Here is a 14208-nt window from a genome sequence, read left to right on the forward strand (position 1 = left end):
TCTGTGTGTGTGTGTCTGTGTGTGTCTGTGTGTGTCTGTGTGTGTGTGTGTCTGTGTGTGTGTCTGTCTGTCTGTCTGTGTGTGTGTGTGTCTGTCTGTGTGTGTCTATAGATGGCTGCAGCTGACCTCCACTGGGTCCCGGAGACTCTCTATAACACTGTGTGTGTCTGTGTGTGTGTGTGTCTGTGTGTGTGTGTATGTGTGTGTGTGTCTATAGATGGCTGCAGCTGACCTCCACTGGGTCCCGGAGACTCTCTATAACACTGTGTGTGTGTCTGTGTGTGTGTCTGTGTGTGTGTCTGTGTCTGTCTGTGTGTGTGTGTCTGTGTGTGTGTCTGTCTGTGTGTCTGTGTGTGTGTGTGTCTGTCTGTGTGTGTGTGTGTGTGTATGTGTGTGTGTGTCTATAGATGGCTGCAGCTGACCTCCACTGGGTCCCGGAGACTCTCTATAACACTGTGTGTGTGTCTGTGTGTGTGTCTGTGTCTGTCTGTGTGTGTGTGTCTGTGTGTGTGTGTGTGTGTGTCTGTCTGTGTGTCTGTGTGTGTGTGTGTCTGTCTGTGTGTGTGTGTGTGTGTCTGTGTGTGTGTGTGTCTATAGATGGCTGCAGCTGACCTCCACTGGGTCCCGGAGACTCTCTATAACACTGTGTGTGTCTGTGTGTGTGTGTCTGTCTGTGTGTGTGTGTCTGTGTGTGTGTGTGTGTGTCTGTGTGTGTGTGTGTGTCTGTCTGTGTGTGTGTGTGTCTGTCTGTGTGTGTCTATAGATGGCTGCAGCTGATCTCCACTGGGTCCCGGAGACTCTCTATAACACTGTGTGTGTCTGTGTGTGTGTGTCTGTGTGTGTGTCTGTGTGTGTGTGTGTGTGTGTGTCTGTGTGTGTGTGTGTGTGTCTGTGTGTGTGTGTGTGTGTCTGTGTGTGTCTATAGATGGCTGCAGCTGATCTCCACTGGGTCCCGGAGACTCTCTATAACACGGCCATCTCTGCCGTGGTCGACTGCTACGCCAGCGCGAGGCGGGACGCACGGACCCTGCCTGACAATGTCCAGTTTGACATCTACTACAAGGTGCGTACTACTACTAACTAGCTAGTAGTGCTACTAGTTAGTAGTACTACTAACTAGTAGTACTACTAACTAGTAGTACTACTAACTAGTAGTACTACTAACTAGTAGTACTACTAACTAGTTAGTAGTAGTACTAGCTAGTACTACTACTAGTTAGTAGTAGTACTAGCTAGTAGTAGTACTAGTTAGTAGTAGTACTAGCTAGTAGTAGTACTAGCTAGTAGTACTAGCTAGTAGTAGTACTAGCTAGTAGTACTAGCTAGTAGTAGTACTAGCTAGTAGTAGTACTAGTTAGTAGTAGTACTAGTTAGTAGTAGTACTAGCTAGTAGTAGTACTAGCTAGTAGTACTAGCTAGTAGTAGTACTAGCTAGTAGTAGTACTAGCTAGTAGTAGTACTAACTAGTAGTACTACTAGTTAGTAGTACTACTAGTTAGTAGTAGTACTAGCTAGTAGTAGTACTAGTTAGTAGTAGTACTAGCTAGTAGTAGTACTAGCTAGTAGTAGTACTAGCTAGTAGTAGTACTAGCTAGTAGTAGTACTAGCTAGTAGTAGTACTAGCTAGTAGTAGTACTAGCTAGTAGTAGTACTAGCTAGTAGTAGTACTAGCTAGTAGTACTACTAGCTAGTAGTAGTACTAACTAGTAGTAGTACTAGCTAGTAGTAGTACTAGCTAGTAGTACTACTAGCTAGTAGTAGTACTAGCTAGTAGTAGTACTAACTAGTAGTAGTACTAGCTAGTAGTAGTACTAGCTAGTAGTAGTACTAGCTAGTAGTAGTACTAGCTAGTAGTAGTACTAGCTAGTAGTAGTACTAGCTAGTAGTAGTACTAGCTAGTAGTAGTACTAGCTAGTAGTAGTACTAGCTAGTAGTAGTACTAGCTAGTAGTAGTACTAGCTAGTAGTAGTACTAGCTAGTAGTAGTACTAGCTAGTAGTAGTACTAGCTAGTAGTAGTACTAGCTAGTAGTAGTACTAGCTAGTAGTAGTACTAGCTAGTAGTAGTACTAGCTAGTAGTAGTACTAGTTAGTAGTAGTACTAGCTAGTAGTAGTACTAGCTAGTAGTACTACTAGCGTATGTTTACGCTGCTGGGTTGGAGGGGGGAAGGGCGCCTTGACAAAGGAATTTGCATATCAACAGATACGCTGCCAAGCCTGGTGGTGTTTCATTCAGACGCTGTCTTTCTGACAGACCTGTTCATTCAGACGCTGTCTTTCCGACAGACCTGTTCATTCAGACGCTGTCTTTCCGACAGACCTGTTCATTCAGACGCTGTCTTTCCGACAGACCTGTTCATTCAGACGCTGTCTTTCTGACAGACCTGTTTCATTCAGACGCTGTCTTTCCGACAGACCTGTTCATTCAGACGCTGTATTTCCGACAGACCTGTTCATTCAGACGCTGTCTTTCCGACAGACCTGTTCATTCAGACGCTGTCTTTCCGACAGACCTGCTCATTCAGACGCTGTCTTTCCGACAGACCTGTTCATTCAGACGCTGTCTTTCCGACAGACCTGTTCATTCAGACGCTGTCTTTCCGACAGACCTGTTCATTCAGACGCTGTCTTTCCGACAGACCTGTTCATTCAGACGCTGTCTTTCCGACAGACCTGTTCATTCAGACGCTGTCTTTCCGACAGACCTGTTCATTCAGACGCTGTCTTTCCGACAGACCTGTTCATTCAGACGCTGTCTTTCTGACAGACCTGTTCATTCAGACGCTGTCTTTCCGACAGGCCTGTTCATTCAGACGCTGTCTTTCCGACAGACCTGTTCATTCAGACGCTGTCTTTCCGACAGACCTGTTCATTCAGACGCTGTCTTTCCGACAGACCTGTTCATTCAGACGCTGTCTTTCCGACAGACCTGTTCATTCAGACGCTGTCTTTCTGACAGACATGTTCATTCAGACGCTGTCTTTCCGACAGACATGTTCATTCAGACGCTGTCTTTCCGACAGACCTGTTCATTCAGACGCTGTCTTTCCGACAGACCTGTTCATTCAGACGCTGTCTTTCCGACAGACCTGTTCACTCAGACGCTGTCTTTCCGACAGACCTGTTCATTCAGACGCTGTCTTTCCGACAGACCTGTTCATTCAGACGCTGTCTTTCCGACAGAGCTGTTCTTTCAGACGCTGTCTTTCCGACAGACCTGTTCATTCAGACGCTGTCTTTCCGACAGACCTGTTCATTCAGACGCTGTCTTTCCGACAGACCTGTTCATTCAGACGCTGTCTTTCCGACAGACCTGTTCATTCAGACGCTGTCTTTCCGACAGACCTGTTCATTCAGACGCTGTCTTTCCGACAGACCTGTTCATTCAGACGCTGTCTTTCCGACAGACCTGTTCATTCAGACGCTGTCTTTCCGACAGACCTGTTCATTCAGACGCTGTCTTTCCGACAGAGCTGTTCATTCAGACGCTGTCTTTCCGACAGACCTGTTCATTCAGACGCTGTCTTTCCGACAGACCTGTTCATTCAGACGCTGTCTTTCCGACAGACCTGTTCATTCAGACGCTGTCTTTCCGACAGACCTGTTCATTCAGACGCTGTCTTTCCGACAGACCTGTTCATTCAGACGCTGTCTTTCCGACAGACCTGTTTCATTCAGACGCTGTCTTTCCGACAGACCTGTTCATTCAGACGCTGTCTTTCCGACAGACCTGTTCATTCAGACGCTGTCTTTCCGACAGACCTGTTCATTCAGACGCTGTCTTTCCGACAGACCTGTTCATTCAGACGCTGTCTTTCCGACAGACCTGTTCATTCAGACGCTGTCTTTCCGACAGACCTGTTTCATTCAGACGCTGTCTTTCCGACAGACCTGTTCATTCAGACGCTGTCTTTCCGACAGACCTGTTCATTCAGACGCTGTCTTTCCGACAGACCTGTTCATTCAGACGCTGTCTTTCCGACAGACCTGTTCATTCAGACGCTGTCTTTCCGACAGACCTGTTCATTCAGACGCTGTCTTTCCGACAGACCTGTTCATTCAGACGCTGTCTTTCCGACAGACCTGTTCATTCAGACGCTGTCTTTCCGACAGACCTGTTTCATTCAGACGCTGTCTTTCCGACAGACCTGTTCATTCAGACGCTGTCTTTCCGACAGACCTGTTCATTCAGACGCTGTCTTTCCGACAGACCTGTTCATTCAGACGCTGTCTTTCCGACAGACCTGCTCATTCAGACGCTGTCTTTCCAACAGACCTGTTCATTCAGACGCTGTCTTTCCGACAGACCTGTTCATTCAGACGCTGTCTTTCCGACAGACCTGTTCATTCAGACGCTGTCTTTCCGACAGACCTGTTCATTCAGACGCTGTCTTTCTGACAGACCTGTTCATTCAGACGCTGTCTTTCCGACAGACCTGTTCATTCAGACGCTGTCTTTCCGACAGACCTGTTCATTCAGACGCTGTCTTTCCGACAGACCTGTTCATTCAGACGCTGTCTTTCCGACAGACCTGTTCATTCAGATGCTGTCTTTCCGACAGACCTGTTCATTCAGACGCTGTCTTTCCGACAGACCTGTTCATTCAGACGCTGTCTTTCTGACAGACCTGTTCATTCAGACGCTGTCTTTCTGACAGACCTGTTCATTCAGACGCTGTCTTTCCGACAGACCTGTTCATTCAGATGCTGTCTTTCCGACAGACCTGTTCATTCAGACGCTGTCTTTCCGACAGACCTGTTCATTCAGACGCTGTCTTTCCGACAGACCTGTTCATTCAGACGCTGTCTTTCCGACAGAGCTGCTCTTCAGACGCTGTCTTTCCGACAGACCTGCCCATTCAGACGCTGTCTTTCCGACAGACCTGTTCATTCAGACGCTGTCTTTCCGACAGACCTGTTCATTCAGACGCTGTCTTTCCGACAGAGCTGCTCTTCAGACGCTGTCTTTCCGACAGACCTGTTCATTCAGACGCTGTCTTTCCGACAGACCTGTTCATTCAGACGCTGTCTTTCCGACAGACCTGTTCATTCAGACGCTGTCTTTCCGACAGACCTGTTCATTCAGACGCTGTCTTTCCGACAGACCTGTTCATTCAGACGCTGTCTTTCCGACAGACCTGTTCATTCAGACGCTGTCTTTCCGACAGACCTGTTCATTCAGACGCTGTCTTTCCGACAGACCTGCTCATTCAGACGCTGTCTTTCCGACAGACCTGTTCATTCAGACGCTGTCTTTCCGACAGACCTGTTCATTCAGACGCTGTCTTTCCGACAGACCTGCTCATTCAGACGCTGTCTTTCTGACAGACCTGTTCATTCAGACGCTGTCTTTCCGACAGACCTGTTCATTCAGACGCTGTCTTTCCGACAGACCTGTTCATTCAGACGCTGTCTTTCCGACAGACCTGTTCATTCAGACGCTGTCTTTCCGACAGACCTGTTCATTCAGACGCTGTCTTTCCGACAGACCTGCTCATTCAGACGCTGTCTTTCTGACAGACCTGTTCATTCAGACGCTGTCTTTCCGACAGACCTGTTCATTCAGACGCTGTCTTTCCGACAGACCTGTTCATTCAGACGCTGTCTTTCCGACAGACCTGTTCATTCAGACGCTGTCTTTCTGACAGACCTGTTCATTCAGACGCTGTCTTTCTGACAGACCTGCTCATTCAGACGCTGTCTTTCTGACAGACCTGCTCATTCAGACGCTGTCTTTCTGACAGACCTGTTCATTCAGACGCTGTCTTTCTGACAGACCTGCTCATTCAGACGCTGTCTTTCCGACAGACCTGCTCATTCAGACGCTGTCTTTCCGACAGACCTGTTCATTCAGACGCTGTCTTTCCGACAGACCTGCTCATTCAGACGCTGTCTTTCCGACAGACCTGCTCATTCAGACGCTGTCTTTCCGACAGACCTGTTCATTCAGACGCTGTCTTTCCGACAGACCTGTTCATTCAGACGCTGTCTTTCTGACAGACCTGCTCATTCAGACGCTGTCTTTCCGACAGACCTGTTCATTCAGACGCTGTCTTTCTGACAGACCTGTTCATTCAGACGCTGTCTTTCCGACAGACCTGCTCATTCAGACGCTGTCTTTCCGACAGCCCTGTTCATTCAGACGCTGTCTTTCCGACAGACCTGTTTCATTCAGACGCTGTCTTTCCGACAGACCTGTTCATTCAGACGCTGTCTTTCCGACAGACCTGCTCATTCAGACGCTGTCTTTCCGACAGACCTGTTCATTCAGACGCTGTCTTTCCGACAGACCTGTTCATTCAGACGCTGTCTTTCTGACAGACCTGTTCATTCAGACGCTGTCTTTCCGACAGACCTGTTCATTCAGACGCTGTCTTTCCGACAGACCTGTTCATTCAGACGCTGTCTTTCCGACAGACCTGCTCATTCAGACGCTGTCTTTCCGACAGACCTGTTCATTCAGACGCTGTCTTTCCGACAGCCCTGTTCATTCAGACGCTGTCTTTCCGACAGACCTGTTTCATTCAGACGCTGTCTTTCCGACAGACCTGTTCATTCAGACGCTGTCTTTCCGACAGACCTGCTCATTCAGACGCTGTCTTTCCGACAGACCTGTTCATTCAGACGCTGTCTTTCCGACAGACCTGTTCATTCAGACGCTGTCTTTCTGACAGACCTGTTCATTCAGACGCTGTCTTTCCGACAGACCTGTTCATTCAGACGCTGTCTTTCCGACAGACCTGTTCATTCAGACGCTGTCTTTCCGACAGACCTGCTCATTCAGACGCTGTCTTTCCGACAGACCTGTTCATTCAGACGCTGTCTTTCCGACAGACCTGTTCATTCAGACGCTGTCTTTCTGACAGACCTGTTCATTCAGACGCTGTCTTTCCGACAGACCTGTTCATTCAGACGCTGTCTTTCCGACAGACCTGTTCATTCAGACGCTGTCTTTCCGACAGACCTGTTCATTCAGACGCTGTCTTTCTGACAGACCTGTTCATTCAGACGCTGTCTTTCCGACAGACCTGTTCATTCAGACGCTGTCTTTCCGACAGACCTGTTCATTCAGACGCTGTCTTTCCGACAGACCTGTTCATTCAGATGCTGTCTTTCCGACAGACCTGTTCATTCAGACGCTGTCTTTCCGACAGCCCTGTTCATTCAGACGCTGTCTTTCCGACAGACCTGCTCATTCAGACGCTGTCTTTCCGACAGACCTGTTCATTCAGACGCTGTCTTTCCGACAGACCTGTTCATTCAGACGCTGTCTTTCCGACAGACCTGTTCATTCAGACGCTGTCTTTCCGACAGACCTGCTCATTCAGACGTTGTCTTTCCGACAGACCTGTTCATTCAGACGCTGTCTTTCTGACAGACCTGTTCATTCAGACGCTGTCTTTCCGACAGACCTGTTCATTCAGACGCTGTCTTTCCGACAGACCTGTTCATTCAGACGCTGTCTTTCCGACAGACCTGTTCATTCAGACGCTGTCTTTCCGACAGACCTGTTCATTCAGACGCTGTCTTTCCGACAGACCTGTTCATTCAGACGCTGTCTTTCCGACAGACCTGTTCATTCAGACGCTGTCTTTCCGACAGACGCTGTTCTTCACCTGAGGACGGCTGCTTGCGTTGTGGCCGAAACGTCGTGAGAATTGAATTATTGTATTATGTTTTATTTTTATTATTTTATTATTTCCCTTCTACGTGACTTTACCGAAAGAACCAAGAAGATGAATCCCTGCTGCAGTCACGAATAGCTTTGAATCGAAAATTATAAAATACAATTCTCACGACGTTTCGGCCACAACGCAAACAGCCGTCCTCAGGTGGAGAACAGGTCTGTCGGAAAGACAGCGTCATTCACATCAACATCATCAACATCATCATCATCAACATCATCATCAACATCATCATCATTAACATCAACATCATCAACATCATCTTTTTTTTCGATTCAAAGCTTTCGTGACTGCAGCAGGGATTCATCTTCTTGGTTCTTTCGGTAAAGTCACGGAGAAGGGAAATAATAAAAAAATAAAACATGATAAAATGATAAAATAAACTTAATAAAATACAATTCTCACGACGTTTCGGCCACAACGCAACCAGCCGTCCTCAGGTGAAGAACAGGTGTGTCGGAAAGACAGCGTCTGATTGAAACACCACCAGGCTTGGCAGCGTATATTTAATGGATTCCTGCTCAGCAATCATTGGAAGGAATGAATTAAATTTCGATTTAAAGCTTTCGTGACTGCAGCAGGGATTCATCTTCTTGGTTCTTTCGGTAAAGTCACGTAGAAGGGAAATAATAAAAAAATAAAACAAAATAAAATGATAAAAATGAAACTTAATAAAATACAATTCTCACGACGTTTCGGCCACAACGCAAGCAGCCGTCCTCAGGTGGAGAACAGGTCTGTCGGAAAGACAGCGTCTGAGCTTAGCGGTGTTCATTCAGACGCGGTTGATGTTGTGGTTGTTGTTGTGGTGGTGATTGTAGTTGTTAATGTTGTGGTTGTTGTTGTGGTGGTGATTGTAGTTGTTAATGTTGTGGTTGTTGTTGTGGTGGTTGATGTGGTTGTTGTTGTGGTGGTTGATGTGGTTGTTGTTGTGGTGGTGATTGTAGTTGTTAATGTTGTGGTTGTTGTTGTGGTGGTGATTGTAGTTGTTAATGTTGTGGTTGTTGTTGTGGTGGTGATTGTAGTTGTTAATGTTGTGGTTGTTGTTGTGGTGGTTGATGTGGTTGTTGTTGTGGTGGTTGATGTGGTTGTTGTTGTGGTGGTGATTGTAGTTGTTAATGTTGTGGTGGTTGTTGTTGTGGTGGTGGTTGATGTGGTTGTTGTTGTGGTGGTTGTCGTTGTTAATGTTGTGGTGGTTGTCGTTGTGGTGGTGGTTGATGTGGTTGTTGTTGTGGTGGTGGTGGTTGTAGTTAATGTTGTGGTTGTGGTGGTGGTTGTTGTGGTGGTGGTTGTAGTTAATGTTGGTGATGTGGTGGTTATTGTGGTGGTGGTTGTAGTTAATGTTGTTGATGTTGTGGTTGTTGTGGTTGTGGTGGTGGCAGTTGTAGTTGTTGATGTTGATGTGGTGGTGGTGGTTGTTGTTGTGGTGGCGGTTGTAGTTGTTAATGTTGTTAATGTTGTTGATTTTGTTGTTGTGGTGGTGGTTGTAGTTGTTAATGTTGTTAATGTTGTTGATGTGGTTGTTGTTGTTGTGGTGGTGGTTGTTGTTGTTGTGGTGGTTGTAGTTGTTAATGTTGTTAATGTTGTTGATGTTGTTGTGGTGGTGGTTGTAGTTGTTAATGTTGTTAATGTTGTTGATGTGGTTGTTGTTGTTGTGGTGGTGGTTGTTAATGTTGTTGATGTTGTTGTGGTGGTGGTGGTTGTAGCTGTACCAGCAGGGCCGTCTCTGCCAGCTGGGTGGGGAGTTCTGTGAGTTGGACGTCTTCACTAAAGTGCTGAGGGCGTCCGACAAGAGGTGAGGGATCGCTCACCACTCGCTCACCACTCACTCACTCACCACTCACTCACTCGCTCACCCACTCACCACTCGCTCACCCACTCGCCCACTCACCACTCGCTCACCCACTCGCCCACTCACTCGCTCACCCACTCACTCACCAATCACTCACCCACTCGCTCACTCGCTCACCACTCACTCATCACTCGCTCACTCACCACTCACTCACCCACTCGCTCACCAATCACTCACTCACCCACTCGCTCACCACTCGCTCACCACTCACTCACACACTCACCCACTCACTCACCCACTCACTCACTCACCACTCACTCAGCCACTCACTCACTCACTCGCCACTCACTCGCCACTCGCTCACTCACTCACTCGCCACTCACTCGCCACTCACTCACCACTCACTCACCACTCACTCACCACTCACTCACCCACTCACTCACTCACCACTCGCTCACTCACTCACCCACTCACTCGCCACTCACTCACCACTCGCTCACTCACTCACTCGCCACTCACTCGCCACTCACTCACCACTCACTCACCACTCACTCACCACTCACTCACCCACTCACTCACCACTCGCTCACTCACTCACCCACTCACTCACCACTCACTCACCCACTCACTCACTCACCCACTCACTCACTCACCACTCACTCACCCACTCACCCACTCACTCACCCACTCACCACTCGCTCACCCACTCACCCACCCACTCGCCCACTCACTCACCACTCGCTCACTCACCACTCACTCACTCACTCACCCACTCACCACTCACTCACTCGCTCACCCACTCGCTCACCACTCACTCACCCACTCGCTCACTCACTCTACACTCACTCACCCACTCGCTCACTCACTCACTCACTCACCCACTCACTCACCCACTCACTCACCACTCACTCACTCACTCACTCACCCACTCACTCACCCACTCACTCACTCACCCACTCACTCACTCACCCACTCACTCACTCGCTCACCCACTCGCTCACCACTCACTCACTCACTCACTCACTCGCTCACTCACTCTACACTCACCCACTCGCTCACTCACTCACTCACTCACTCACCCACTCACTCACTCGCTCACCCACTCGCTCACCACTCACTCACTCGCTCACTCACTCTACACTCACCCACTCGCTCACTCACTCACTCACTCACCCACTCACTCACTCACTCAACACTCACTCACTCACCCACTCACTCACCACTCACTCACTCACCACTCGCTCACTCACTCACCACTCACCCACTCACTCACCACTCACTCACTCACTCACCACTAACTCACTCACTCACCACTCACTCACCACTCACTCACTCACCCACCCACTCACCCACTCACCACTCGCTCACCACTCGCTCACCACTCACTCACTCGCTCACCCACTCGCTCACCCACTCACCCACTCACCACTCACTCGCTCACCACTCGCTCACCACTCACTCACTCACCACTTACTCGCTCACCACTCACTCACCACTCACTCACTCACTCGCTCACCCACTTACTCACCCACCACTCACTCACTCGCTCACCACTCGCTCACCACTCACTCACCACTCACTCACCCACTCACTCACTCACCACTCACTCACTCACTCGCTCACCCACTCACTCACCACTCGCTCACCACTCACTCACTCGCTCGCTCACCACTCACTCACTCACCACTCACTCACTCACCCACTCACTCACCCACCCACTCGCTCACCCACCCACTCACCCACTCACTCGCTCACTCACCCACCCATTCACTCACCACCCACTCACTCAACACTCACTCGCTCACCCACCCACTCACCCACTCACCACTCACTCACCCACTTAGTGTGTGTGTCTGTGTGTGTGTGTTTATCTGTGTGTGTCGATCCATCCTGGGTTTAACCTGCAGGCTGGATTGTGTGAGGAGCTCACAAATCCTCGAAAGATCTGGGCAGGGTCCCATCGGTGAGCTCCTCCGGCAGGCAAGGCTGCGTTGGCTGGGTCGTGTAGCCCGCATGCCCAGCCACCGCATGCCTAGACAGCTTTTGTTCGGCCGGATCAAGGGGGCTAAACGGGCGCGGCACGGGCTAGAGAAGAGATGGAGTGATGTGGAGCTGAGTGGACTTGCCGATGACTGGTACCAGCGGTGTCAAGATCGGCCTCTGTGGAGGAGGCTCGTGAAGGACGCTACTGGGCAGTTGGAGGCAGTCGCCCTCCAACAACAACGGAGGGCGGAGGAGCGACGCTCACAACAACGAGCGGAGCGCCGGGTGGCTAAAGCACAGCAAGTTGGCACAGTAGGGGGCACAGGTGGTGCATCAGCCAGTCATCTCGGTCATATCAGTCAGTCGACCCGTGGCACCTGCTGGGTCTGCCCCGTGACCTCCTCCTCATGCACCTAGCCTGGCACAGCAGTACAACCCATGGCACCTGCTGGGTCTGCCCCGTGACCTCCTCCTCATGCACCTAGCCTGGCACAGCAGTCAACCCATGGCACTTGCTGGGTCTGCCCCGTGACCTCCTGCCAGCGGGCGTTCGACACTTCACGTGGCAGCCTCAAGGTGCACTTGGCCTGGCACAAGCGTCGTGGTGACGTCACCGCCACTTAGCGGCGAATGGCGGTTGTTGTTGTGTCTCTCTGTGTGTGTCTATCTGTGTGTGTGTGTACCTGTGTGTGTCTCTCTCTGTCTCTGTGTCTCACTCTCTGTCTCTGTGTCTATCTGTGTGTCTATCTGTGTGTGTAGACACCTACTGCACCACTGCTTCCAGGCCCTGATGGACCACGGCGTCCGCGTCTCCTCCGTCCTGGCCCAGGCCTTCAGTCGACGCTGCGGCTGCCTGCAGCCGACAGCCACCGCAGCTCACGACAAAGCCATCAGCCTGGCCACCTCGCTCGGTTAGACAACTCTAGATAGACACACACACATAGACACACAGATAGACACACACAGACAGCCACCGCCTCTCACGACAAAGCCATCAGCCTGGCCACCTCGCTCGGTTAGACAACTCTAGATAGACACACAAACATAGACACACAGATAGACACACACAGACAGCCACCGCCTCTCACGACAAAGCCATCAGCCTGGCCACCTCGCTCGGTTAGACAACTCTAGATAGACACACAAACATAGACACACAGATAGACACACACAGACAGCCACCGCCTCTCACGACAAAGCCATCAGCCTGGCCACCTCGCTCGGTTAGACAACTCTAGATAGACACACACACATAGACACACAGATAGACACACACAGACAGCCACCGCCTCTCACGACAAAGCCATCAGCCTGGCCACCTCGCTCGGTTAGACAACTCTAGATAGACACACACACATAGACACACAGATAGACACACACAGACAGCCACCGCCTCTCACGACAAAGCCATCAGCCTGGCCACCTCGCTCGGTTAGACAACTCTAGATAGACACACACACATAGACACACAGATAGACACACACAGACAGCCACCGCCTCTCACGACAAAGCCATCAGCCTGGCCACCTCGCTCGGTTAGACAACTCTAGATAGACACACACACATAGACACACAGATAGACACACACAGACAGCCACCGCCTCTCACGACAAAGCCATCAGCCTGGCCACCTCGCTCGGTTAGACAACTCTAGATAGACACACACACATAGACACACAGATAGACACACACAGACAGCCACCGCCTCTCACGACAAAGCCATCAGCCTGGCCACCTCGCTCGGTTAGACAACTCTAGATAGACACACACACATAGACACACAGATAGACACACACAGACAGCCACCGCCTCTCACGACAAAGCCATCAGCCTGGCCACCTCGCTCGGTTAGACAACTCTAGATAGACACACACACATAGACACACAGATAGACACACACAGACAGCCACCGCCTCTCACGACAAAGCCATCAGCCTGGCCACCTCGCTCGGTTAGACAACTCTAGATAGACACACACACATAGACACACAGATAGACACACACAGACAGCCACCGCCTCTCACGACAAAGCCATCAGCCTGGCCACCTCGCTCGGTTAGACAACTCTAGATAGACACACACACATAGACACACTACATAGACACACACACAGACACACAGAGAGACAAACAGACAGCCACCGCCGCTCACGACAAAGCCATCAGCCTGGCCTTCTCGCTCGGTTAGACAACTCTAGATAGACACTACACACAGATAGACACACACACAGAGAGACACACACACACAGATAGACACACACACACAGAGAGACACATACACAGATAGACACACGCAGACACACACACAGAGAGACACACACAGATAGACACACACACAGACACACACACACAGATAGACACACAGACACACACAGATAAACACACACAGATAGACACACACAGATAGACACACACACAGCCACCACCGCTCACGACAAAGCCATCAGCCTTGCCACCTCGCTCGGTTAGACAACTCTAGATAGACACTACACACAGATAGACACACACAGAGAGACACACACACAGAGAGACACACACACATATAGACACACACACAGCCACCGCTGCTCACGACAAAGCCATCAGCCTGGCCACCTCGCTAGGTTAGACAACTCTAGATAGACACTACACACATAGACACACACAGATAGACACACACACACATAGACACACACACATAGACACACACAGATAGACACACACAGATAGACACACACAGATAGACACACACACAGATACACACACACAGA

At 49.9% G+C, this 14208-nt stretch overlaps 1 protein-coding gene across 1 annotated transcript in view; it reads left to right on the plus strand.

The window, feature by feature from the left end:
• Window positions 1-925: 925 nt before the first annotated feature.
• Window positions 926-14208, plus strand: part of LOC144952993 (amyloid protein-binding protein 2-like) — a 69556-nt gene continuing 56273 nt past the window's right edge. The window contains 3 exon segments of the mRNA XM_078883476.1: window positions 926-1063; window positions 9391-9479; window positions 12219-12370. Of these exon segments, the coding sequence (XP_078739602.1) occupies window positions 926-1063; window positions 9391-9479; window positions 12219-12370 (379 nt within the window).

Source organism: Lampetra fluviatilis, chromosome 71 (genome assembly GCF_964198595.1).
Source record: "Lampetra fluviatilis chromosome 71, kcLamFluv1.1, whole genome shotgun sequence".
NCBI lineage: Eukaryota > Metazoa > Chordata > Hyperoartia > Petromyzontiformes > Petromyzontidae > Lampetra > Lampetra fluviatilis.